The 25,354-nt window shown below is 48.4% G+C and overlaps 7 protein-coding genes across 7 annotated transcripts; 2 read left to right on the top strand and 5 right to left on the bottom strand.

Annotated features, from left to right (window-relative positions):
- Positions 1–685: 685 nt before the first annotated feature.
- Positions 686–3,287, top strand: ABOM_005290 (putative sugar hydrolase; the record flags this gene model as incomplete). Its single annotated transcript, XM_022532419.1, has 6 exons — positions 686–718; positions 771–885; positions 946–1,009; positions 1,097–1,746; positions 1,808–2,085; positions 2,151–3,287. 6 exons carry the CDS (start codon positions 686–688, stop codon positions 3,285–3,287), a joined length of 2,277 nt encoding a protein of 758 aa, XP_022390040.1.
- A 1,455-nt stretch (positions 3,288–4,742) lies between these two features.
- ABOM_005291 (uncharacterized protein) lies at positions 4,743–8,342 on the bottom strand (the record flags this gene model as incomplete). Its single annotated transcript, XM_022532420.1, has 1 exon — positions 4,743–8,342. The coding sequence occupies one exon, from the start codon at positions 8,340–8,342 to the stop codon at positions 4,743–4,745; it is 3,600 nt and encodes a 1,199-aa protein (XP_022390039.1).
- Positions 8,343–9,302: 960 nt separating this feature from the next.
- ABOM_005292 (pre-rRNA-processing protein ESF1) lies at positions 9,303–11,528 on the bottom strand (the record flags this gene model as incomplete). Its single annotated transcript, XM_022532421.1, has 2 exons — positions 9,303–11,398; positions 11,465–11,528. 2 exons carry the CDS (start codon positions 11,526–11,528, stop codon positions 9,303–9,305), a joined length of 2,160 nt encoding a protein of 719 aa, XP_022390016.1.
- A 373-nt stretch (positions 11,529–11,901) lies between these two features.
- ABOM_005293 (uridine kinase family protein) lies at positions 11,902–13,741 on the bottom strand (the record flags this gene model as incomplete). Its single annotated transcript, XM_022532422.1, has 8 exons — positions 11,902–12,385; positions 12,495–12,726; positions 12,775–12,816; positions 12,870–12,983; positions 13,039–13,081; positions 13,138–13,282; positions 13,362–13,489; positions 13,571–13,741. 8 exons carry the CDS (start codon positions 13,739–13,741, stop codon positions 11,902–11,904), a joined length of 1,359 nt encoding a protein of 452 aa, XP_022390015.1.
- Positions 13,742–14,183: 442 nt separating this feature from the next.
- ABOM_005294 (uncharacterized protein) lies at positions 14,184–15,429 on the top strand (the record flags this gene model as incomplete). Its single annotated transcript, XM_022532423.1, has 4 exons — positions 14,184–14,201; positions 14,256–14,335; positions 14,533–14,728; positions 14,935–15,429. The coding sequence occupies 4 exons, from the start codon at positions 14,184–14,186 to the stop codon at positions 15,427–15,429; spliced, it is 789 nt and encodes a 262-aa protein (XP_022390012.1).
- Positions 15,430–16,470: 1,041 nt separating this feature from the next.
- Positions 16,471–18,781, bottom strand: ABOM_005295 (putative NADH-ubiquinone oxidoreductase 64 kDa subunit; the record flags this gene model as incomplete). Its single annotated transcript, XM_022532424.1, has 5 exons — positions 16,471–16,487; positions 16,561–17,292; positions 17,350–17,500; positions 17,558–17,898; positions 17,965–18,781. The coding sequence occupies 5 exons, from the start codon at positions 18,779–18,781 to the stop codon at positions 16,471–16,473; spliced, it is 2,058 nt and encodes a 685-aa protein (XP_022390011.1).
- A 788-nt stretch (positions 18,782–19,569) lies between these two features.
- Positions 19,570–25,103, bottom strand: ABOM_005296 (putative sister chromatid cohesion protein Mis4; the record flags this gene model as incomplete). The annotated part of the gene is made up of 5 exons (XM_022532425.1): positions 19,570–22,381; positions 22,436–24,449; positions 24,500–24,636; positions 24,689–24,878; positions 24,941–25,103. The coding sequence occupies 5 exons, from the start codon at positions 25,101–25,103 to the stop codon at positions 19,570–19,572; spliced, it is 5,316 nt and encodes a 1,771-aa protein (XP_022390014.1).
- Between the last annotated feature and the right edge of the window lie 251 nt (positions 25,104–25,354).

Below are 25,354 nucleotides of genomic sequence, written 5' to 3' on the forward strand. Positions count from 1 at the left end.
CTACGGATATGTGCAGACGTATTTAGCGCCTAGACATAATATATACTATTGTTCCATGCACTACTTGTCTTATAGCACCATACCGTGATGTACATCGGCTTGGTTGCCCCAGGCTCGAGGCTAGCACGTGTGACCTTCCTGTTACAATAAACACGCAAAGGATTTATTCGGTTTTCCACCCGCTCCGCCAAGAGAGGATGCACCAAGACTACTTCGTATGCTCGGTTCAATTCATTTACCCGGCCAGGCAGAATGAGGTTAATTAATACCCCCCAGCCCGTTTCGCAGCTAGTTTAGCGGTCCATTACGTCCCAGTATGATTGGCGCAATCAGTCTGAAGCACTATCAATCCCAAACCCCTCGAAGACAAGGTCCGATTCTATTTAGGCGACGGCCAGAGCTACCCCGCCTCAGTATGTCACCATCAGACGACTGGGGAGTGTCAATCGACTAAGCGGACGTGTTCTTATTAAAGCCAGATGTTCCCTTTCTCTGAAATGAAGAGCTCGAACGTCCTACAAGCAAATGCGCTAATACGAGATACCTCCACTGGGTTTAATACATCGAGCGGATTCTGTCTCTTTGCGCAGCGCGACTCGTTAATTACGCATTGGCCATTGACCAGTGGACTTTCTAGATTCAGCCGACAATTATTCGGTCCTAATCCCCCCTCAGAACCGCAAAAATGAAGTTCACCGAGGGGATGTGGCGCCTGCGCGTAAGTATACTTGCAATTACCTCCTAATCAATGTGGTTTAACGATCTCGCAGGAAGGCATTCGAATTGATTGGATGAACAATGTCGAGAGATTGCACATTAACAATGAGAAAGTCGACTTATTATTGAATAAATTCCAGAGGCACCGTGGTGACACGCTTAATTCAGGTTGGTTTCTTTCCGGGTTGATTTGGGTTGAACAAAAACTAACAAAAGTGTCGGAATTAGCCACCGTCACTGCAAGCGTAACGTCTCCTTTGGAAGGAATTATCGGCGTCAAACTTGTTCACTGGTAGGTTCATTCAAGTGCGGATTGTTTCAGAAACAAGCAGCATTGGCTCTTCCACTCCTCGCTCAGTCACTGACACGTCGCATCCAGGGCAGGACAAGTCGATAACGGCCCCCACTATCAGTTGAGCTCGTCAACTGGTCATACCAAGATTGACCATGAGAAGAGCGTGAAGCTGAACTACGGCAGTGGCCCCTTGAACTTGGCCATCAATACAGCACCCAACGAATTGGATTTCGTGTTCTCCGGCGCTAAAGGGAAGCTCACTGGTCACTCCTGGAGATCCATCGGTTATGTTGGCGATCAAACTACAGAGAAGTCTCGTTGGGACGATGGGATCTTCTTTGAGCGTCAGGGATATATGCTTGCTGCGTTAGATCTCGGGGTTGGCGAGAAACTATATGGCCTTGGAGAGAGGTTCGGTCCATTCGTCAAGAACGGGCAAAGTGTCGACATTTGGAACGAAGATGGAGGTACATCGTCTGAGTTGACATACAAGAACATCCCATTCTATATTAGCTCCAAAGGGTATGGGGTCTTTGTTAACAACCCTGGCAAAGTCAGCCTGGAGCTGCAGTCAGAGCGAACTACCCGAGCCAACATCTCGATTGCCGGTGAAGAGTTGGAATATTTTGTGGTTTATGGAAATACCCCCAAGGAGATCATCAGACGGTATACGGCCTTGACTGGCCGTCCTAGTCTGGTTCCATCCTGGAGTTACAATTTGTGGCTTACTACCAGTACGTAGACTCCCTTCTATTAACATTGGCCTCTAAACGCTGAACATCTTCATTTTAACAGGCTTCACCACAAACTACGACGAGCAAACCGTCACCGGCTTTCTCGATGGCTTCCGGGACCGGGATATCCCATTGGGCGTTTTCCACTTCGATTGCTTCTGGATGAAGTCCTATCAATGGTGCGATTTCGAGTTCGACTCCGATATGTTCCCTGACGCCGGAGGCTACCTTCAGCGACTCAAGGAGCGCGACCTCCGGATCAGTGTATGGATCAACCCATACGTTGGACAGGCATCGCCATTGTTTGAAGAGGGCAAAAAGAACGGTTACTTCATCAAGGTATGACCCCACTACGTTCACTCAAAATGGAGATATATTGAAAACGCATACTGACAAAGACACAGCGTACCGATGGCTCGGTCTGGCAATGGGACTACTGGCAAGCAGGTATGGCCGTTGTAGATTTCACAAATCCTGCCGCCTGCACATGGTTCTCGAACCACCTCAAACGCCTCATGGACATGGGCGTCGACTCGTTCAAAACCGACTTCGCCGAACGCATCCCCTATAGAAACGTCCAGTATCACGACGGATCCAACCCAACCCGCATGCACAACTACTACACCCTCCTCTTTAACAAAGTCGTCTACGAGACTATGACCGACCGTTACGGAAAGTCCAACAGCCTCCTCTTCGCTCGCAGCACCAGCCCTGGAGGCCAAATCTACCCTGTCCACTGGGGTGGCGACTGCGAAAGCACCTACGAAGCCATGGCCGAGTCCCTCCGTGGTGGTCTCAGTCTCATGCTCTCGGGCTACATCTTCTGGGCCTCAGACATCGGCGGCTTCGAGGGCACCCCGCCACCAGCCCTCTACAAACGCTGGGTCCAATTCGGACTCCTCTCCTCACACTCCCGTCTCCACGGATCCTCCTCCTTCCGAGTCCCCTGGATTTACGGTGAGGATTGCTCGGACGTCCTCCGTGACTGCGTAAAACGCAAGATCCTCCTCACCCCTTACCTCCTCGCTGAAGCCCTCACAGGCCATGACCAGGGTACCCCGCTCATGAGACCCATGTTTCTCGAGTTCCCGGATGATCTGAATACGTACCCGCTCGATACACAGTACATGTTCGGCAGTAATCTGCTCGTTGCTCCCGTTTTCACGGACGAGGGTACCGTCACTTTCTATGTGCCTCGAACTCCCGAGGATTCTCAAGGAAAGTGGATCTCATGGTTCGATCACAGCAAAACCTACGAGCCGGGCCAGTGGTACACAGAAACGCATGGATTCGATACTCTTCCAATCCTCATTAGGCCGGGCTCGGTCACTCCGATTAACCCGAAACTGAAGGCGCCACAAGATGATGCGCTGAATGGCCTCGAGGTGCTAGTTAATGGATCGCCGTCGGACGAAGTGGCGGTACAGGTCGTTGATCCAAGCAAGACTCATGAGGTGTTAAAGACTGTGAAGATTACCCTGAAAGACGGCGAGGTAGTTGCCGATGATGCCGAAGTGAAGGTGGTTCTGGTGAGACATTAGTCTCTATACTATAGACCTTTAGATTTATTATTGCCATGAACGTAGAATGTGCTCATTTTGACTAGTATGATATGCCAGTGCCTTGACAATATGTAGTCCCATGTTCAAAAGAAGCAAAGTCTATAGTATCATGGATAGGTAAGCCACTACTATCACCAAGCAGCCTTGTGTGTAATATAACAAGGCGCAAGGGACTTGGCCTGCGAAGGAGCCCGTTATCCAGAGTTTCCACCAAACAGATATATATATATATAAAGAAAAAGAATAATAGAAATAAACCGGAATAAATGATAGCCGGGATTCGCAGGTGTTCACCCACCCAATTACTGAATTGAACGTGACCAGAAATCAGGTGGCGGGCAATACATAATAATAAATGGGGTGAGTCGCTGGCCATAGAGAATCGTTCATCGTCTAGGGTTCTGTATCTCGGCCGATAATGCAATAGCATTCTTTCTACCAGCAATCCCGACAGAAGTTGGAAAGAAAGGCAGGAAGACCTTTAGAACAATGCGCGCTGAATAGACAATATGTTTATAATACTCAGTATAATATGATCAGGTGCCTGTTAGGCTAAATTCATCTTCCCCCATCCATCCACATCGATTCATTGAGCTGCTTTCCTCCGCACATCAAATGGCAAGATATATTCCTCTCGCAGGCCAAGAGGCCTTTGAGACAAACGGACGTTTACGTCTGATATACCTGGGTACTGAGCGCAACGTTGTCCGGGAGACACGGGTTAATGCGGATGGACAGACCATCACAGATAATATCATCGCCTGGTTTGAAATGATTGGCCCTCCTGAACTGGAGGGGGGGGGCATCATTGGTGATACAGGGTTATGGGTGATTTAGGTAGAGAGTTATATCAACTGGCTGAATCCGATTTGGCAGATCCTTAAGATCCGTGCTCTGATAGTGTATTGAATGAATTGAGACAGATCGAGACATGTTTTCAATAGATTCCTCTGGATGTGGCACAGTGAGGATAGGACATGTAGGATGGATCGCATCCAAGATGGTCTGGGAAAAGCTGTACAAGCAGCAATCTCTTGCTGACTTCAGTATGTATTAGGTTGAAAGTTGACGCAGAATAATCATAAAAGCTAGCTAGAAGACTTTCACAGCTTCACTCATGGCAATGGTGAATCATGAGTCGTAAATACAAGACTGGCAAGAAAAACAAACACAACACATGGGTATCATGATGTTCAGAAAACAATAACAAAGTTGGCCACAGACTAACTCCGGCTCTGATGTTGATGAACCAGGAAGCTCCGCCCGTGTTTGAAGTAAAGGAGAGATAAGTCTGTGAATATGGAAATTGCCGAAAGCAAAACACTAGCATCCATCTTATAACAGACCTAGGGATGTGAAGAATGTTTGAAAAGTAAGAAGAAAAAAAAGACTAGGCTAGAAGGAAAATCAGATAGAAAAGAGAAGAAAAAAGAATCACCAAGCCTCTTCAACGTCAAGAAGCCACCTGCGCACACCTTCTCTCAACGTATTGTCAGGTCCAGCTAATGAACGCTTGCGTTCCCTATCTGCCATAGCAAGCTCCCCGTCAACATCATCCCGACAATGCTCAGTGGTCACACTGCGAACAACTTCTTCAAGTGCCCCCAGGACGAGCTTGCGACATTCAGTGCGAGGAACCTCAAGAGAAGGAACCTGGGCCTCATCCCGATTCGCTGCGTCTGATGTGCCCTTATCATCGCCCCTGCGAGCCCGCGACGGAGACGGTGCCCGAGAGTGAGCCAAAGACGATGGGCCGCTTTGAGCAAGAACACGTTCAAGTGCATCAACCAGCGTGCCGTCCAGATCCATGACTGGTTCTTCGACGAAACGCTCCTCGAATTCGTCGGGCTCGTAACCTTCTATGGGAGAGATAGTAGATGTTTTGCTGGAAGACGAAATAGAACCTCCAGGGATGTGACGAGGGGTACCAGGCTGAGAAATGGGAGGTGGAGTAGGGCTTCGCCAAAAGACATTGTTGATAGCTTTCCGTCTGAGGCGCAGTCGCTTAACCGTGAAAGTTCTTGCGTCAGCGATTAGCGTCGTAGCCACATCTACCCATCTCTCCGACCCATCCGCTTCAGAGGAAAAAGCATGGCTTGGGGTAGGCTCAGCTTGCATTGCGCGTTTCACATCGGCTTCCAAGCTTGAATAAGGCCGTACTGCTTGAAGCAGAAAGTCTTCATGAAAGCTCCTCAGCCAGCCAGCAACATTGATATTAGGCCCATCGTTTTCTCTAGGCGCATAAGGGAAGCCTGAGCCACTGCTGTGCGTAGATGCTACGGCATCCACACTAGTTACTGAGGTCCGCGTCTTCTTCGGCGATGTCATGGTAGAGTCACCTGATGAAGAAAGCGAGACAAAGCCAGGCAACGGAAGGTCAACGTCGACAATTCCGTCATCGCCCCGTACGGATAATTTCAAAGAAGACTCTCTGTTATGACCAACCGGTAATGAAAGATCCGGCACATCTTCCTCGAGATGTTGAGTATTGGAGTGAGGGATGGAAATATTGCCACTTGTGGCTACTTTAGGCACTTCTTCAGGTATTTCAGTCGAAACCTCTTTTACCATTTGACTTAAGGTAGGAGGACCTCGTTTCGGCAGCGGTGTATATCCAGAGACAGAGCGCCTGCGGATCTCAACTGGCGAAACGGCTTCGCTGCTTCCGGCGGATGACTCCTGGCGTGAGCTCCATAATCCAGAGAACAGGCTACCCCATCGGCCAGTAGTTGAAGGTACACTACTGTTAGTACTCAACACCGAACTTTCACTCCTCTTCAAATTCTTCAGCAGGTTCTCAGATGCCAGGCTATCAACCCCTTCATGCATTGAGTGGTCCGGCCTATCCCGTTCTAACCGACTCTGTGAAGCAAAATGCGGGACAGGAACAGTGCTACCAGGGGTTGCAGTGGATGTTGTTGCGGTGCTGGTGTTCTTGCTGCGCGCATCCTTCGCGTGTATAGGGACCCCTAATGTTCTAATGGAACGTGCATCGGACCCTCTCCTGGTTGCTGCGAACTCCATTGGTACAGCGGTCTCGGTATCATCTGTTGAGCGGTGTGCGGTTTCACTTGATGACACGCTCACAGATCGCTGGTGTTGATCTCTATCAGCGAGATTCAAACGTTGTGCACGAGACCGTCTTTCGATGGCTCTGCGCAGAGACTCCTGCCGTAGGACGGGGACATTGGGCGGACTTTGTGAGACAGCACGCATTGAGGAAGAGGTGCCAGGTCGAATGGGTGACGGAAGAGGCTCAAAGCGCTGCTTGGGGGGAAGAAACGCAGAGAGCAAAAATATAAGCCGACGAGCAGTCATCTTGTCGGGGGAAATAATTACAGTACGGTTCGCTAGGATTGGATCAGAGTCCTGTTGTTGGGCCTTCTGCTGTATGTAGTGCCGGCGTCGCCACCATTCTGGGCCTAGTGCGTTGAGCCACTCTGTGTGATTCCCTAAGAACGCGGTAATGAGCACCAGGAAGAAGAAACTGTGGTCTTTGTCCCCAAGACTGCGAACAATCGAACGGCCTTCCTCGCGCCATACGCCCCACCGACTTTGTCCTGTTACCACATATGGAGTTTGAAGAGCGGTGCTGATACGGCGGGTACTGCGAATAGCCTCTTCCCGAAGCTTTGAATTCACCGCTAAGATGTTCGCGGGCAAGTGAATTATAGTTTGATTTGTTCGTTGCATATTCGGAGGTTTAGCTGGCTTCGGGTGTATTCCAGACGATGAATCCACCTTTTTCAGGAGGAATAAGATCTCTTTCCGCGAGAGTCTCTCCAGATGCGACAAGGTGCGGTTAACGACATCCCAGTGGTCCACTAGCAAATCAATTCTTTCGTCCAGGCTTGCTGGAGGGGAAGCAAGTGACAAACTGTCGTCTAAGAACCCAGTGCGCCAGCGGTAGTCTGAATCTAACGAGCACGACATCCCTGGCTTGGGCGAGTCAGAGCCTTGGCTGCTGAACCGAGAAACAGGACGACCGACATTGCGACCCAGAAGAGGGATTTGGATCGTGATCGCCACGGCGTACATTGGGGTTTTCTTCTCTTTGATCTTTTTGCGCTTAGTGAGGTCGGGGAACGGGAAGCCGGATTCTGGAAGTGATTCTTGATACAAGGAAGCAGCAAGGTCTTGTCTGTCTGGAGAGGTTTCACCCGCCTCCGGCAGATTGACGCTAAACATCCGCGTTACAAGAATGGTCACTTTTGACGGTGGTTTTCCGTCATTCCCGCGGTTCGAATTCACGAAGGCCGATGAACTCCCGGTAGTGTAGGCTCGAGTAAAAGAATTGCGGGAGGCGGGAGAGGCGCTCGCAGTCCTACCAGGCTCGTCATCGGCAGTAATAATGTGCATCTTGGTAGAGGATCCTCGATAGCTGAATGCACTGCTGCCAAAGATACAGTTCAATAGACCAGCATCGTTCGAATCCGTCGAATGACGCGAATAACCAGGATCGTGAGGGCCGCCAGCGGGTGATAACGTGGAGCTGCGACCACGGGCGCGCATAAAAGCACCAGACGACATTGGTGGAGATCTGCGGGCTTCTGCAGCAAAGGAAAGCGGACTTGGTTCCACTGTCGATGACTGAGACAAGTAGCCTCGTCGAGGTCCCCGGGTCAGATTCGAGACCGTACGAGCATGCCGTATGCCCGAGCTTTCAAATGCCTGAGGTTCCAGTCCAAGGCCATAGGTGGCAGGCTCCGAACTAGCACGAGTATCCAGTAGCACGCAAGCATCCCTATCTCCAAGCGCATTCTGAGCGATGATTACACGAAAGTCCTTAGTAGGATCCAAGTCAACCCCTCCCCGATCATCATAGGCACCGGCGGTAGAAGCATTCGGGGAATTGAAAGCCGTATGAAGAGGATAAGCGTGTGTATTCGAGCGACGGAGAAGGCTTGCATCAGGGAATAGAAGGCCAGAGGTATGCTCTTCCTCGGTGACGGACTCGAGTTGATGAGGATTTTTTGCAGAATAAGCCGCCGGGTTCAATGTGGAAGCTGCAGTACTTAGTAACCGGCCCAGCATGGTGACAGGCAAGGATCCGTATGCAGGGAAAGAAACAGAGAAGTCAGTCAAAGAGAAGAAGGGCCGTCCCCGCAAAGGACAATGTTGTTGACAATGATGAAAGTAGAAAACAGGCAACCAACAGCCAGACAGTTAAACTATCTTGAACTGCAGTTCCCCATGATTCAATCACACCAGAAAGCAATCATGATCGAATGAGCAGATCGACAAACATGCAATGGTTGAACAGAAGGCTGGTGTTACTTTGGGTGGGTAGAATGAAAGAATGAATGAAAGAAGAGGGTAGTGAAGTCACTTTGCAATGGAAGGAGGGGGGAAATTTGTTTGATTTGGCTAATGATAAGAAAAGGAAAGGGAGAGAAAAAAAAAGCAATTGAGGGGTAGCGTGGGATCAGAGGCAGGGAATTGGAGGGGGATGTGACAGGCTCCACCAGACACAAGAAAACACCCACGAGGGAGAAGAACAAGAGGGAAAGAAAAGAATGGGGAAAGGGAGAGAAAGAGAAGCTAAAGTGAGGGTAAATCGAGGATGAAAGGGCGGTGAGGGCACACATGATCCTCAGCCTCATCGCCGATCACGGGCATGGGGCATTCGTTGGCCCAACCCGTTACACTACACCTCATCCTGCATAAATGCGTCCCGCTTCCCTGCCATTTTCCTAATCTGGGGAGAGGGGGGGAAACAACGTCCAGACAGGCTTGCAGCCATCACGTACAGCGTAGAGAGGAGGGGCTGAGGTGAGATTATCTCCTTGGTTCGTTTCTGCATCTCATACTATGACCAAACTAAACCCCCCGACCAAGGCAAAATATGTCTGAACTGAATATCAATTCCACATTCTCTACAACACAGAGAGGAGGAAAGTAAAACGAAGGAAATTAATTTATGCTTATTCTATCCGAATCTAGTAGACTGTTTGCCCTAAATTTTGGTGATCTTCGCCTTAATCATACAACCAATCAACTCTTCTGTGTCTTCCGCTTCACTTTGTCCACCAACTTTTTCAGATCCTCTGATCCACCTTCAGTGGATTCGCTCTTCTTCTGCTTTTTTGTCTTCTTCTGATCGTTGCGGCTGACCTCTTCCTCGTCCGCACGGTCGTCCCGGTTCCTACGTCGCTTGCGTCCTTCGTCCAGCAATTGCTTCATACCAGATGTCGCCTTGAAGCGAGGGTTGGTAGGATCAATAGCAAATTCATGGCTCTCGAACAAACGAGCGAAACGCGGGTCGCTGACATCCATTTGGAAGTCGTCCACCACTTGTGCCGCCTGCTTGCCTTTGCCCTTACCCTTGCCCTTTTTACGGGCTTGTTTCTCTGCCTTTTCGATCTCATTCATGTCGAAGTGCTTGATGTTCTTGTTTTCATCATCCATCATCAACAGCTCGAGCTCGGCTCGCTTAGCGGCGGCTGCAGCTTCCTCCGCAGCACGCTCCTCCCGCTTCTTCCGTTTCTCCTCTTTGCGGCGAGCTGCAGCAGATTCCTTACCAGAGGGGTCGTCAAAGAATGGATCATTGAAGCCCAGATCTTCCTCCTGAGGTTTCTCTTCCGGCTCAGGTGCATCAACCTGTTCATCGGCCTCAGTGTCACCCTTCTTGGTCGCCTTCAACTTCTCCTTTCTCCGCTTCTTCCTCTCACGCTCCTTGCGAATATATTTCTCGATCGTAGTCTCGTCTTTCTCGGGTTCATTCTCAAAAATGCTGTCTTTGTTGGAGCCGCCGGCCAGGCCCGAGGTAAACGTGACTTCCATTTCGCCAACAGGGCCGTCGGACTTAGAGGAAGGTGCTGGCTCCGTACCCAGTCCTAAGAGAGCGCGCATACGCTGTCTCTCATCTTCTTTCTTTGAGATTTTCTTAGAACTTCCGCCGTCATCTTTTGTAGTATCCACAACTTCCACTCCGCCATCCTCATCCTCGTCCTCAGAGGAGCTATCACTGGCGAGATAAGCCTTCAAGTCATTCTCATCAATTTCTTTTCGGCTACCTCGGAACGCCCGTGCTTGAGCCTCCTTTCGTGATTTATCTTCCATGTCCCAGGTCAGCTTAACTTTGCTATGCTGCAGCGCATCGGTCACGAATTCATTAGGCTGATAACCATCTGGAATCCGTTTGCATTCGTCACGAGGCTTATCATCGGAAAAGTCGGTGTCGTCGGGGACGAAACGAAGGTCAAAGAAGTTTGCGCTCGACAGATACTCGGCGCCATCGACCAAATCGTAGACATGCTTCGCCACATCCTTGCTCGAGAAAGTCAAAATAGCATAGTAGTAGCGTAGTCGCTCCAATTGATACTTGCGTAATTCCGTAGAGTTGAACTCCTCGCCCTTGTCTTCTTTCAACATTGACTTTTTAATCTCCTCCTCTTCCTCATCTGAGTCGACATCTGAGTCGTCATCTTCGAAACCTTCAAAGTCGTCATCGTCTTTCGCAGTAAAAATCTCTCTTGGAGGGCCCTCCGTCTCCTCCCTCTCCATGCGCTCTTTTCCAAATTCACTCGGATAGACAGAAACCTTCAGTACCCGCCCACCAGCAGGAACAAAGCTAGAGAATACGGCCATCAAATCCTCTGCCCGTATATTATCCCAGTCCAGATTCACAACCGCAATCCGTTCCGTCACATCACCTGTGGGGACGCCGCTCTGTTGTTTATCCGGAAACTCAAGCTCCTCGCCCGGGCCAAATTCATCGTCCTCGTCCTCCTCTTCGTCAGAGCTCTCCTCTTCCGAGGACGAAGACGAAAAGCCCCCATCACGCGCAGGATCGTAAGTGCCACTAGCCTTATCCGCCTTCTTCAGCTCTTTAAGGACCTCATCGTCATCAGCCACGCTCATGTCTTCCTCGTCTTCCTCGTCCCCCTCAAGTCGGTAGAATCTCTCCAGTTGCTTCTTCGTATCATCGCGGGCGAGCTTCCGTCCGTATCGGTCGACTGCGGCATTCCGAGAAAAGTCTTTGTCGTGCAGCATGTGCGCGAAACGTTTGTCGAGTTTCACATGTGTCTGCCGTTTGCTAGGTAGACGGTAACGAGGATCTGTTTGGATATTGGCGAAACGAGGATCGGCTATTATACCCAGGCAGAATTGTTAGTTATGGCCGTTTCAGCGTAGAAGAGACGAGGAGCGCATACTGATGACAGAGTCGGCTTGTCTTTTGGCGCCGCCGCTCTTTTTGCTTTTCTTTTGGTCTGGCATTGTGATGGGACGTTATAAGGAAAGAACAAATAAAATATTTTATCAGGAGAATAAAAACACAGTCAAAGGCTGTTTGTTTGTAGCCTTGACTTTTTCTTGCGGTTGATAGAAAGTGATAAGGGTAATTTTCTTTTGCGGCGGCGGAACCAAAGATTCTTCGGCGGTCTTGGATGTGGTCCGTGCACACGCACATACTAGTACTACTCGTACTGGCTCTAGTATGGTAGATCTTAACTCAAAACAATCACGTTCGCCGAAACACAGCTATAGTTATAGTGGTATTTATTCATTTGACGTTATATATATTGTCATGACTCTCTAGAGCGATGCTTCCCAGCTCGCACAGTTTGATGATAGGTACAGCCAAATCATTTCAACAGCCAAAATACCTCCTCTCCATCCATCTTGGCTCTTGCTCCTCTTCAATCCGCCCTACGATGACTCTAACCTTCGGGTATACTGTCGAGAGACGCTTTAACCCGATCTTTCCTGCGGCACATGTCACAAAGACAATCTTGTGCTCTTCCACGCCATGGTCAACTAACACCCGAACAGCCATCAAGGCAGCTCCTCCGGTGGACATCTGGGGGTCAAGTAGCATAACTGTGGTATGCTTCTGGATGTTTTCAGGCAACTTCAAATAGTGTAGCTCTGGTACTTCATTTTGTGCATTGGTTTGAATGAGCACGCGGCCGGTAATGCAGTCGGGGATAGTGCGTTTCAACGCGGTCTCAAGGCAAGAGCCTCCTCGCAAAATTGCAACAGCAGATATTATACCTTCCGGATTCAAGCCCTGGTAGATAGTCTTCTGTGGTGTTTCTACTCCGGCTGGAACATACGAGGTACAGTCCAAGGCCCTGTTTCGGTTATACGTCAGTCATCCGTATCGATTCTGCCATGCCTTAATGGAGGGGATCAAGGGGTGATTGGGGATGTGGTTCTGTGTCGCGTGCGCAATTGACTCACTTCTCTATGAGCAAGGAAGCGAGTCGATCAAAGTAGAATACGAAGTCGACTTGCTCCGTTTTTGGGTCTTGAAGGATTGTGTTCATGCCAACAAACTGAGATGTCGAAGGCATTACCATGACGTTAGGCGACAGCTGCAGTTCCGACGCAATTTTGCGTAGTTGGTCTAGCTCTGCTCTATGCTTCTCAGACTTCTCATCGAGTTTCCGTTGAATGTGTTTCACAACCATGTCTAAAAAAAATTAGTATCGTCGTAGATAAGCCCATAGAAGTTACCTACCAATAGCTGTGATATTCTGAATGCCACGGGGAATGATAAGGTCTGAAGGTTGAGGTCAGAGAGAGTTTCTCGAGAGGTGGGCGTATTCGACTTACCCGATATAGACCGTTGTGGTTCAACAAATCTCGTATACGACGGCTTAACAAAAGTAAACCACTGCTTGATGATGCCTTCAATATCTCTTCCCCGCTCTTTAACGTCTCGCATGACTAACTCCTCTTGCGTTAGAGAAGGGCCGTTTTGAATGTCAGAGAGATTACCCACTTCTGCGTCCCAAGCAGATATCCATATCCGCCTCAACAAATATCTAGTAGAAGAAAAGTGAGCTTTCTGAGACACCGTTGACAAATTACAAAGGCATACCTTGACATCCAAAAGTTCCAGCACCCTCGGGTCATGTAATGCAAGGATACCCTCCAAAATAATCACATGGGGGGAGTAAAGCGTAGTTGTTTGCAGTTGGCGCTGATGGTCGGCAAACGAGTAAACGGGGATATCTGCCTTCTTTCTTTTATGGCATACTCGTTAGCCTTGGGCCGCATTTCCCTAGCTTGATGTGACAGTTTATGACAAGTGGGTCACTGTACCCTTGCTTTAGATCCTTCAAGGTCTGCACAAGGGCATCGAAATCGTAGGCATCTGGACAGTCGAAGTCAAATTCGTTATTGTGCGCTTTGGCGTGTTGCTCTGGTGTCAAGCTCTTGTAGAATGAATCCTATACAAGTAGCGTTAGAGGCACAGGCTCATTTGATATTGTATTAAACTCTAATGTTGAACAGAAGAAGTGTATTGTTACCATTACGAGAATCACAACCCACGGCAGGTTGAGTGACTTCACAATTTCCATTGCCACAGAAGTCTTGCCCGAGCCCGAGCTACCAGCGATACCGATGATACTCAAGTCCTCCCATGGTGGAGAGTACCGCTGCTCCGTGCCCGACGAGAATACGGGTGAGATCGACTCCATGATTAGGACCTCACCGAAAATTTAGGTTGCTGGCACGGAGTAGTGTAATACTTTCAGATCATACACATAAAATACTGAGAGTACCAAGCAAGCACCCAGCGTCGTTTTGGCGCTTGGGGACTGATAAGAAGAATAATCAGTTGTCGGTCACTCGCACCAATACCCTAAAAGGCTAAACGTCCTAGTCTGTTGGGTCTTAACCCTATTAGGCTTAGGGTGGTCCGTGACCTTCGCTTGCGGCTAACACTAGTCTTAGCTAGCTATCAACGTGACCTAAAACCCGCCGCTTCCCTCCTCTTTTTTTCTCCTCTTCTTTCTTCACTTCTCTTTCCTCCCAACATGCTCCATGGCTCCCGTCTGCGAAGCTCCCCATCTTCACAGGCGGCCAATCCAGCAACACTACAGCAATTGAGTGTTGCCATATCCCAGTACTTCTAAAACCATGGCTTCTGCTAATTACGTATGCCTCCCGACGTGTTGTGCGTGCGTGGTCGCTTGGTTTTAACGGAAGCAGATGTCTCCCACTTCCTCGACAACAACGCCAACATGGCACCAGTTTGAGCGGAAGGTCGATGAGGTCAAGCCATCCAAGACGTGAGTCTCCCATTGTTTTTTTTTTCCACCCTTTCCGACACCGTCGGTCCAAATGATGCACCTTGAATCAAGTTGGGAATCTCTCTGAAATCACTTGAGGAGAACATATTTAACTTGTCTTTCTGAAATGGTCGCCTTTGCTACATGCCTTTGGTCTATCGACTCGATCACAGATTTGACTAACATCTCGTCTGTAGTGACATTAACTATCTTGTGATGGACTACCTTATCACCAATGGATATCCGGCTGCTGCGAAGAAGTTCGCATTGGAGGCCAACATCCAACCCAGGGCAGATGTAGAGGCTATTCAAGAAAGAGTAGAAATTCGCACTGCCATTCACTCGGGGGATATCAAAGCTGCCATCGAAAAGATCAACGAGCTCAATCCACAGGTAAGAATTTTCTCGCTCCACTATCTCCACCTCCCATGGGCCTTTGCTATGATTAGACCAAGTTTCATGCACCACTCGTAAAACCTCTTTTGGGGTTTGACGAAAAACAAACATCTTCAGTCCTCAGTATGATCAGCATAACATTATTGTCATTGTTATTGTCACCACTCACGTTTCGAGAATTTGTGCTGACTTTACTGGCATAGATTTTGGATGAAAACCCACCCCTGCATTTTGCATTGCTACGCTTGCAACTTGTGGAGTTGATTCGCTCGTGCACATCTAAACCCGATGGAGATATCACTCCTGCCCTTGAGTTCGCGACATCGCAACTTGCACCCCGGGCACCCACAAACCCTCAGTTCTTGGAGGATCTTGAGAGGACGCTGGCGCTCCTCATCTTCCCCACTGAGAACCTTACACCTGCTCTAGCTCCTCTTCTACACCCTGACTTGCGTAAAGATATAGCCACTAGCGTGAACGAAGCCATTCTGCAGAATCAGGGCGCTCGTAAAGAAGCCCGATTGCGCAACCTTGTCAAGTTGCGTGCCTGGGCGGAACAAAAGGCCCGTGAGGCTAAGAAGGATGTCCCAGAAAAACTAGACTTGGGCCTCAACGATAATAACACCAAGGGTCATAACGGCGCCACTAACGATACTCTCATGGCCAATAACGGAGACGTTGATCCAATGATCTCCTGATAGATTTGGCCAGCGGGCTCGGCTAATCATACTGTAGTGCGATATCACGACCCTTTCTTATGACTGTTACCTCCGGCGTTGTCAGCGATAGCAAGGTGTTTGGCGCAGATACACATTGGCCAAGACAATTGCCTCTATATACTTTTGTAGCAACCTCATCTTAATACCACATCTTTATCCTTCGATTCCAGACTCACATGCTTGTCAGTATCAGTTCGATCTTTCTACTTGCATCCAACAACCTAGTCATGTAGTATGGAGGGAATGTGCGTGTCTATTGGCGTTGAACACGACTCATTCCACCCAGCCACGATGTGCGACAATGATACAATTTGTTTGTCGATGTCAGGCAGAGGTCGATTACTAGTAGCTCGGTATACTCTCAATACATGCAATGCACATCATTATGGCATTCTAAGTTTCCAAGTCAGAGGCAAAGCTTTTGGCTCTCAACAGCATTGGGCCATGGTGACTATAGGATCGTCGTCGAAGGAGCTTTAAAGTATCACAGGGTGAATACTACCCGCCTGTGTTCAATTTTCTTTTTCTTTCCCTTTTTCCTTCCCTCATATATTATCTCGTCGAAATGTTGTACTTCTAAGTGGCTACGGTGCAACAAGGAGATCCCTTTATATATATCTTACAGTGGTATGCGGGACGACATGAGAAACAGATACCGAGGCTATATATCTTAAATGAATTGGGATAAGATGAGCTTTAAGGAGTACACTGGCAAGATACACATGTGATATCATTACTTATACCACAATACGAGAAGAACTTTCTTTATGCTAAAATAGGTCCACAGATATTCCTGAAGAGATAAATACAGCAATATAATATCCTCGAAGTATAGGACAAAGCATACAAAGAGGATCCAGCCAATACCAGTGACCATCACGAAATGGTATCTATTGGAAATGTAAAGAGATCACGAAACAGGTATATCCTAAGCAAATTCCAAGAAACAAAAAAGAAGAACAGCCACCGTATAGTTTATAGCAGATACCGCCGCTAGGGCGGTTTACTGTAGCTAAAAAATCAGAAACTCATGAGGTCTGGGACAACAAGCGCATTAGTATCGGAATGTATCATAGCTCAAATATTCAGGAAAGGGAAATGGAAACTAACCTCTTCCAAACAAGGCTCTCTTAGCCCAGTCCATAGCAAGCATACAACGGGTACGCAGGCTGACACTCTCAGCAAAGTACACACTACGCCACAAATACATGGCGAGAACACCACCACTGAAGTTCATTCCTCCAAAGTCGAAGACAGCGGCGTTACTGATGTAGGCTAGACTACCAAGGTGCTTGTACTTAAACGCCTTGTAGACGGCTTCGTCGAGGTCCCCGTGATCGATTTCGTTGGCCCTCAGGCCGGGAAGCGCGGCAGCAATCTTGGTAAGTTTGCGACCTAGATACTCGCCTTGCTGGTTGGCCCGCTGGGCAGTGGCAGGCAGGGATGTGAGTTTATTGTCAATTTGGTGCAGAAGTTCAGAGAGTTCACCGAACTCGAGAGTGCCAGAATGATCTTTATCGTACTGTTCAAAGAGCCTGTCTAGCCGGCGAAGATGGTTGGATGCTTGAGGGAAACGCTTCTTGACCCTGTTGGCGACGTCTCTCCATTCGCGGAACGTAAGATGAAGCTTCTCTGGGTCCTTGCCTTTCTCCCAGGCGATTGTACGCAAGAAGGATACGATATGGTCGGCCACATTGTTCTGAACAGTGGAGCAGTCGCCAATAGCATACACATCACCCAGTGGGGCCCCGATGATACGGAGGTGTGAGTCAGTTTCCAAAGCGTGCTTGTTGTTCTGCGCATCAAGCTTGGCTGAGAGCTTCCGGCAAATTTCGGCTGGGGCTAGGGCAACGATCAGCTTTTAAATAAAGCATACAAGAAGGGCTTGGATCCACTTACCGACACCCGTCGACCACAAGCAGAAACCCATAGGGATTTCCTTCAGTACAGGTTTGCCATTCTCCATTTGGGTAAACACAACCTTGTCATCGCGAACTTCTTTCACTCGGGAATTAGTTAAGACATCAACATGATCACGAGCGAAACGAGCCTGCATGAGTTAATAAGGATAGACATGACCGTGCGCATGGGGACAAAATCGACTCACCTCAGCATACTTAGAAAGGGCTTCATCGTAAGTGTTCAGAATGTGAGTACGACTTTGGATGATGTGGACAGAGATCTCATTTCTCAAGATCTTGGGGAAGGAGTAGAGCAGGTCCTCATTGAGCAAATCAAACAGCTCAGCTGCAAATTCAACACCAGTTGGGCCGCCGCCACAAACGACGAAAGAAAGTAGACGTTTGCGTTCCTCGTCACTGGTCGTCGGTAGACAGGCCAATTCCATGTTATCCAACACCTGATTCTTGATCTGGCGAGCGTCATCGATTGTCTTTAGGAAGTGGCAGTTCTCAAGCCCTTTGACACCATGTGGATTCGTTGTACAGCCTGAATTACCAAGATGTTAGTGAACAAGTTGTTTGGTGGAAAAGGCCACCGGAACTCCACACATACCAACACCAATCACAAGTTTGTCGTACGGAACATAGAAGTTTTGCCTGTGCCCATTGGCATCGACCTGGGACACCTCAACTAATTTCTCGGAGAATTCAACGTCTACCGCCTCGCCTTTCAGGAAGTGACCATTGACTCGCTGAACGATCCGTCGAACTGGTTCAACGAGCGACCTTAAACCAAGAGTGCCGACAGTCGCAGAGGGCAACATAGGGGTGAACAAAAAATAGTTGGTAGGCGAAACGACCGTGACATGGTAGTCACCGGGATTCAGTTGTTTGAGAAGAGCGATACTGCCCCAACCTGTGCCTAGGATCACTAGTCTCGGTTTGTCCTTCTGTTCCGTCATGATCTCTGAGTCATAATCTCCAACAAGCACATCTGCAACAGGCAAGTTCTTAGGGCCACCACGCCGAGGATTCAGAGCCAATTCCGAGACCGGAATATCCTCAGCACTTGAGTGTTCACGGTACGTGGTCGCATCGTAGATAAAGAATGCTACCACTGCGGCACCGCTCATGACAATAAAGAATCCACAATAGGCAAAAGTCTTGACGAAGGCATTTCGGAGAGAGGATTTCCGTGGAGATTCAGTTGATTCCGGTGCTGTTGATTGGTGTCGGATCGAGTGGTGACTGTTGAAGAACGCACGCGACGCTAGACATTGCGGGACTGAATTTTGACGAAGGGGAAGAGCTCGAGATGTAGGAAGCCTAGTTGATCCCAAGGGGTTTGAGGAATATAGCCGACTCGATAAAAGCCCAATTCTCCTCAGCGCCGTTTGGTCCGGTCGACTCCGGAGCAACACCGCGCTCATGGCGTGCAGGGTGACGGTTGGTGGCTACAAATTGCTCAGCACAGGGGAAGCAGGAATTGTAAGACGGCCAGGTTAAGCGATTGAGATATAAGACGAATAGCGAGTGAACTAGAAATCGGTCAACAACAGAGAGGGGGGGAGAGAGAAATCTGGGGGAAGGCCCAAGGGGAAAATAATGAAAGACGGAAGCCAGAATAGTTTTGGGTGTTGTCGTTCACCGACGCTACGTCATGCTTTAGACTAAGCCTTTTTATTTAGGTCCTGGACCCGCTCGGATCCTTTGCCGGCTTGGTCTTTCGATCTGCTACCTAGTAGTAATTACAGGTCTGTTTACCTAACACAACGACCTCAAATTACGCGACAATTTGCGAACTACCTCGTCAGGGACATGAATCATGTATCATTCGGGAGAAGAATATACTAGAAAAAAAATATTACATGCAAGTTTTGCAGACAGCAACTAGTACCACCCAAGACTGCGATTTAGGTAGTACATTATAGTGGTAACAACGCATAATGATAACCTTTGACCTTATATGACGTGCGCCGCCACCATATGGATAACCACCCCAATAACATGGTAGAAGAGATCAGAAGGGAAAGATGGAATACAAAGACGCCCAGTCACGCCTTTCAAAAGAATAAGAAATATCATGTCACTGGGAATTAGAAAAACAAACCGTGTATTCCCCAACGCCAGCCCAATCCCATATGCGAGGTCTATGCAATAAACAACCAAAGTATAAGTGTTGACTACGCCGGGCAGCCAACAAAAGCACGCGATTCCTTCAGTTCCAATCAGATTCAGCATCAGACTCTGTGCTGGCTCTTTTCTTGTTTGATCCAGGCTTTCTACCCCGGGGCCTCTTTGTGGGGTTGTGCCCTGACATGGAGCTCTTTCGTTTCATAGGACGCGGCCCACTGGGATTTCCAAGAGCTGCTGGATCGTCCATATCAGTAACACCGTCGTCACCCTCCACATCCATGTCATCGTCGACTTTGAATTCATCGTCAATGGCAAGCAATGTCGCAAACTCTCGACACTTGCTAACCATGTTCTCCTCACTATCCAATGACATCATGTTACGATTGATGGCGTCCCAGCATTTATCGCCAGTCACGCCGTGCACCTTTGTGGCCGACTTGTTCAGTTCTTTAGATGCAGCTTTAGCCTCCTTGTTGCGAACGTGGGCAGTCACGCCGTAAACGCGGCGGAGGTACGTGCGAGCCTCCCAGAGCATCGAAAGCGCTGCAGCTGCTGTAGCCAACTGCCGCAGAACTTGTGGGTTGATCTGCTGCAGGGGCACCAGACGGGCTGGAGGGTCTGCGGTGGGGATAGCGACTTCATTCCCTTGCGGCAGTTCTAGCTTAGTGGAAAAGAGTTCCGTTTCAATGGCATGGGCTACAGCCGTCCCAGTAGAAGCCACAATTCGCTCCATACAGCCAATGGTCGGTACAAGCTCAGAAAGTTGAGCATACTCGAAGAAAGCGAGATTATGAGCCACAAAACGGGCTAGCAAAAGATGCTCTGGTAGATTTCCAGTGGTATCAAGCTTCTTAAGCTCGAAATTAACTTTTGCGCAGAGGTTTGAAAGAAATTTCTTTTGATAGCGGCTGTTACTGATTTTGATTATCTCAAACAGTGGTGCCAACTTGGCAACATATGGACGGTTCAGCGCACCGGTCGAATCTCCGACAACGTCGCGTTGGTAATAGAAAGCCTCCTGAACGGCTCGCATGTATTCTCTTTCAAACATAGATTCATACTGCTGATGGAGCATTTTATGTGTCTCAAACGCAACTTTAGCGATGGAGGGAACAGTGGAAGTCTCCAGTGACACTAATACACCTGCACACTCTTTTGGATGGACAAGCCCCTGACGGTTAATACTAGCGATCAATTCGATAGCAGTTAGAGCATAAGAGTCTTGTCGTGATTGTGCAACTCGAAGCATATTCTGAAGGAAATGCTGAGCAATCAATGCAGCTGCCCCATCATTATCGCTGGCCTTCAGCGAGCCGCCTAACCTCGTAGTACTTTCTTGGTCCAAAGCTTCGGCTGAGGGCAACACAGACTTTTCAGCTTTGCCTTCGTGCATTGCAAAGAAATCTGCAAATGCCCGCAAGACAATGTTCTGAAGACTCGGGTTTTCCTCCTTGAAAACCATGGACAATATCCGTCTCGATTCATCTCGACTGAATTGAGCAGGCCAGGACTGGCAGATAGACCCAAGGCTCTCTAGAGCCATTACTCTTAGCTCGAGTGGCTGTTTCGAAAGGGTAAATGGGATGATCGAATCGACCATTAAACCAGCTACTGACCCGCCGTTCCAAGACGGGAAAGCGTTTTTGAAATGTGGTTCATATTTTTCGAGATCACAATGTCGTCCGACACAACCCGCGATCCGGATATAACTTTTAGCTCGAGCTAGGATAGCCATGTTGGCATTGTCAGAAAGATCAATGTTCTTGTAGTGTTGTATTGGCTTGAGCACAGAAATGGTAAGCTTCACGAGCCTGTCAGTATTCTGCAGAACCCCGTTGATAGTCCAAAGACAGGCCATCACTTCATTCAGTTCTGAGCGAGCAAGTTTGGCAACGCTCTTGAACAGATCGTTTTGTACTTCTTTCAAGAGAGTGTTATGAGCAGAGGAAAGGTATGGTAGAACGCATCGATAAATCACAACCACAGATCGGAAGAGGAAGAGATCTTCCGCAGTGGCAAGATGTCCAATATAAGGGTGAAGAGTCTCTAACTGGTCGGGGCGGAATAGCTTCGCGTTTGCCTTTGCGAACACAGTTATCGTCTGCAGGAGAGCTTGCTGTGATTCTTTGCCTGCATCGCTATCCTCCACCAACTTTTCAAACATAGTTGAGACCATTGCCTTACATACTTTGAAGTTTGAAGACGAGGATTTAGAGCTGTCGGACAGAATTTTTCTGAGACATCCACCGAGTGTTTCGAGAGCTGTCTCGCTGCGCTGCACCAAGCTAACAAATAGTGTCACTCGTTCCCCCAAGCCAACCTTTAATTTAGGGCCATCTTGAGCCGAGTCAACAAGCTCGTAGAAAGGGGCCAACCAGATCTCCTCGAAAGTCTGACGCGCCAAAGTGGAGACACTCTCTTCAAGGTCTCCTGTTCGTTGGAGAAAGCTGTCCAGAATCGCTAGTTTAAGCTCAGTACGTGAGGTCTTGAGATATATGTCTTTAAGTAAACCAATGCACCGTTTCCTTACACCAGCGGTTGGATCAGCAGCACAAGTCAATATACTTCGACAGCCATCCTCTTCAAGTTTCGGCTTCAGGGAAATGCATTTCGCAATCAGAGAGAGCGCAGAGTCACGCACCATAGGGGATGCATCGGTGGCACATCGAAGAATAACACGCATCACTGATGTGTCCCTATCAAGAAGGCTCGGGTCCTTCTCAAGCATGTAGATAACGCTTTTCAGACTGCGACTGCGAACCTTGGCTTGGTCACTGGCAATAGAATTGAGTAGAACTTTCAAAATCGTATCGAAAGCTTTACAAAAGCTTGAGTTCAGAACGGTCATTATGTATGAGAATCTTCCATGTGCAGCAGATACATTGTTAAAATGCCTATTTAATGTATTAGGATCGAATCAGCGACAAGCACTTCACCCGGTCACTTACTTGTGGGTTTCCAGCCACAGTGGGTCAGAAAACAACTTTGCAAATAGATCGACAAGGTTTTCAGTCATATCATCATAAGTGACATCTTCTCTCTCGTCTGCATTATAATAGACTGAACAGAAAGACTTTGCCCACTGTGCCAGATAGTAACCCCGAGCACTAGTGAGCTGCCAATCGTCCAGGTGACGGACTTGAAGAAAATATTCCAGAGTCATCCGGTAGGGGCCTTCTGCGACAACGAGATCTTGAGGATGGATGGCCCGGCCAGAGTAATCTTCAAATAACTGTTTTAGATAGTCAGTCAGCTCACTGTCAGATTCTTCCATGGTTGGAAGTAAATGCTGGGCAGTCACAATAAGATCTGATATCGCAGATCCCATCCAGCCGAGGAGCTCAAGCGCCATGCTCTTCGCAGTAGCAGGACTCTTATCTAGGTCGGCAATACCAACCATATGAGAGGCCATTATGCGGAGAAGTAACTCTGCGGCAGGCCAGTCTGTTGATCCTAGGACGCCGATCAAATCCTCGGTAAACAAATCAAGGATGTTCCGGTACGGCTGGTCACCTGTTTTGGTGGATGTCATTGCTCGTTGAACAATAAACTTCACTATATACTGAGCACTGCGGACGGCATTATCGTAGAGGCGATTAACCTTGGTAGCTAATTGTTCCATAGTCAATTCGGACCCATCATCATCATCCTTCCTGTGTACATCATCCAGCTGTTCTTCCTCTGCTTCTTCGTCACCTGAAGGTGGAAGTTTAGATTTCGTTCTTGATGAACGTGACATCGGTACATCTAAAGCAGTTGTTTGAACCAGTTGCATGACCAATGCCGTTAGAAGCTGGATATTTTTGCCATCAGCGAGCTTGAACTGTCTTGCACTTTGCCGGGTTGACGGTAGCTTTTCCAGTGAAACTAAAATCTCATCCAAGATAAATGGGCGCTGAGCGGGGTATTTGGAGAATACTTTGGCAAGGACATCCATAGCTCCCCGTCGAACGGACTCATATTTCTGGAAACCCACTGCAGAATCCTTCTCCGTGTGAGAATTTTCTACAAATATAAGTTTGCAAGCAAAAAATTCAGCCGCTGTGACTGTCCCTTCAGACACATCTATCCGTGCAAGGAACTCGGCGAAAAGCGCAAGGGCCTTTTTGCTTTGCTGAATCAATCCCCCGATAACACGTTTCTGGGCAGAGAAGAACTCAAAATGATGGGCCTCTTTCCCACCGGGCCGAGCTTCTACAGCAGGGATGACACAGTGGTCGAATGTTTGATTGAGAACGTTTGGAATGGCTTCAATCAGGTCCTCAGGGCAAAGGTCCCGTTCCGTCTGAGAGCCCGACATAGTCAGTAATAGGGTACCTACTGCAAGAAGAGCATTTTGTATATCGTCTATCTTCTTCAGCCATTCTTGGGCTTCGGAGTCGTTGGATGGATCCTCTAATCTCAAATCAGGTGATTGTGCTGCGATGACGGGCTTTTCACAAAGCTTCTGAATCCTGTTCAAATAGTCCGATGGGATATCCTGAAGTCTATTGAATCCCACTACCTTCCTGATAGCCTTCTGGAGACGACTGTGGATATCCGAAGACAAAAGCGATCCGCTGATGTCAAGCGCCCGGGCGACCGAAAATACCGCATTAGAGTGCTCAGCCGTTGTAGCAGACGTCATGCCTGGTTCTAGTTGATCCTCAGCTTCGAATATCTCATGAAGTAAGTCCTGAAGCTTCACTAGAGCAGCGTCTGCCTCCTCTTTCTGGTCCTTGAGTCGGATTGCCGCAAGGTTATCGTCCCCATCAGTATTGAGCTTCCTCCGCTTTGAAATAACACGATTATCAGTATCGGGAGGTATCGGTTTGACTGGAATTACTACGGATAAGTTGCTCGACATATGATTCGGTTGATTGTAGGATGCAGGTGTCGACTTGATTGCCGCATAAGCTTTCGGATTCCAGGAACTAGCCTTTTGAGAACGTTTCTCACCCTCAGCTTGCGATGGCGTAGGATCTGTGACATGTAAGTCTAGCATCGAAGTGGTTGGAATAGTCTAAACTTACAGCGAAATGCTATATCTGTCGATTCCAACATCATCCTCGCGAATGAGCCCAGATTGCTGCTACTGGAAGTATGTTCGCTGGAAGTAGTGGGGAGGGAATGTTGATCATTACGGGAGGCTATAGGAATTTTGAATTTGCTGAGGGATTATGAGTTTTATGTCGTAATTGTGAGGTATGGGAGACGCTTACAACTCGGTTAACTGGTCACCATCCAGCAACTGTTGCAGATACTCTCGAGATGTCTCTAACCGGCTCGACTCATCGCGCCCAGATGAAACTTCGCCATTGAGTTGGGTCAAAGTAGTACGGCCGGATTGTAGGATATGGTTGATAGAGGTAGTATTAGGGGGTCGGCCAACATCAGGACGCAGTATGCAATCTACAAAGAATCGTGTATCAGCTAGCGGTTACCATGTCCCATTAGGTTCCATATCAAATCACCTAGACCAAATATCGGAGAACTGGACATGGGTGAGTACTGCAAAGCCTCTTCCACAGATAATGGCTTGTCCCGGCGCTGTGGTAGCCCACTAGAAGTGTGAGCCTGCGCTTGAGGATGGCCATTGATGACGACCTGAACGGCCGGATGCCAGTTGCGGTCCATGATGAACTGGGGTTTTCGTTAAGGGAGGATTGGAGTTGAGGACCCAGGCGATTTGAAAAGAAGGAAATGACATGCTCCTACTGGAGACATGGCTTTCAAGCAAAAGATTCAAATTCCATCCCCGTCCGATATCTTGTCTTCTTGAGATACTTCACGATAAAAACAATGTAATAATTATTATCATGCCAGGCACGGGTCTCTTGCCGCTACCGTTTCTGACCGCCCGGCACTAATCATGTATGTCCATTTCG

Source organism: Aspergillus bombycis (assembly GCF_001792695.1).
Source record: "Aspergillus bombycis strain NRRL26010 chromosome Unknown contig00033, whole genome shotgun sequence".
Lineage (NCBI taxonomy): Eukaryota > Fungi > Ascomycota > Eurotiomycetes > Eurotiales > Aspergillaceae > Aspergillus > Aspergillus bombycis.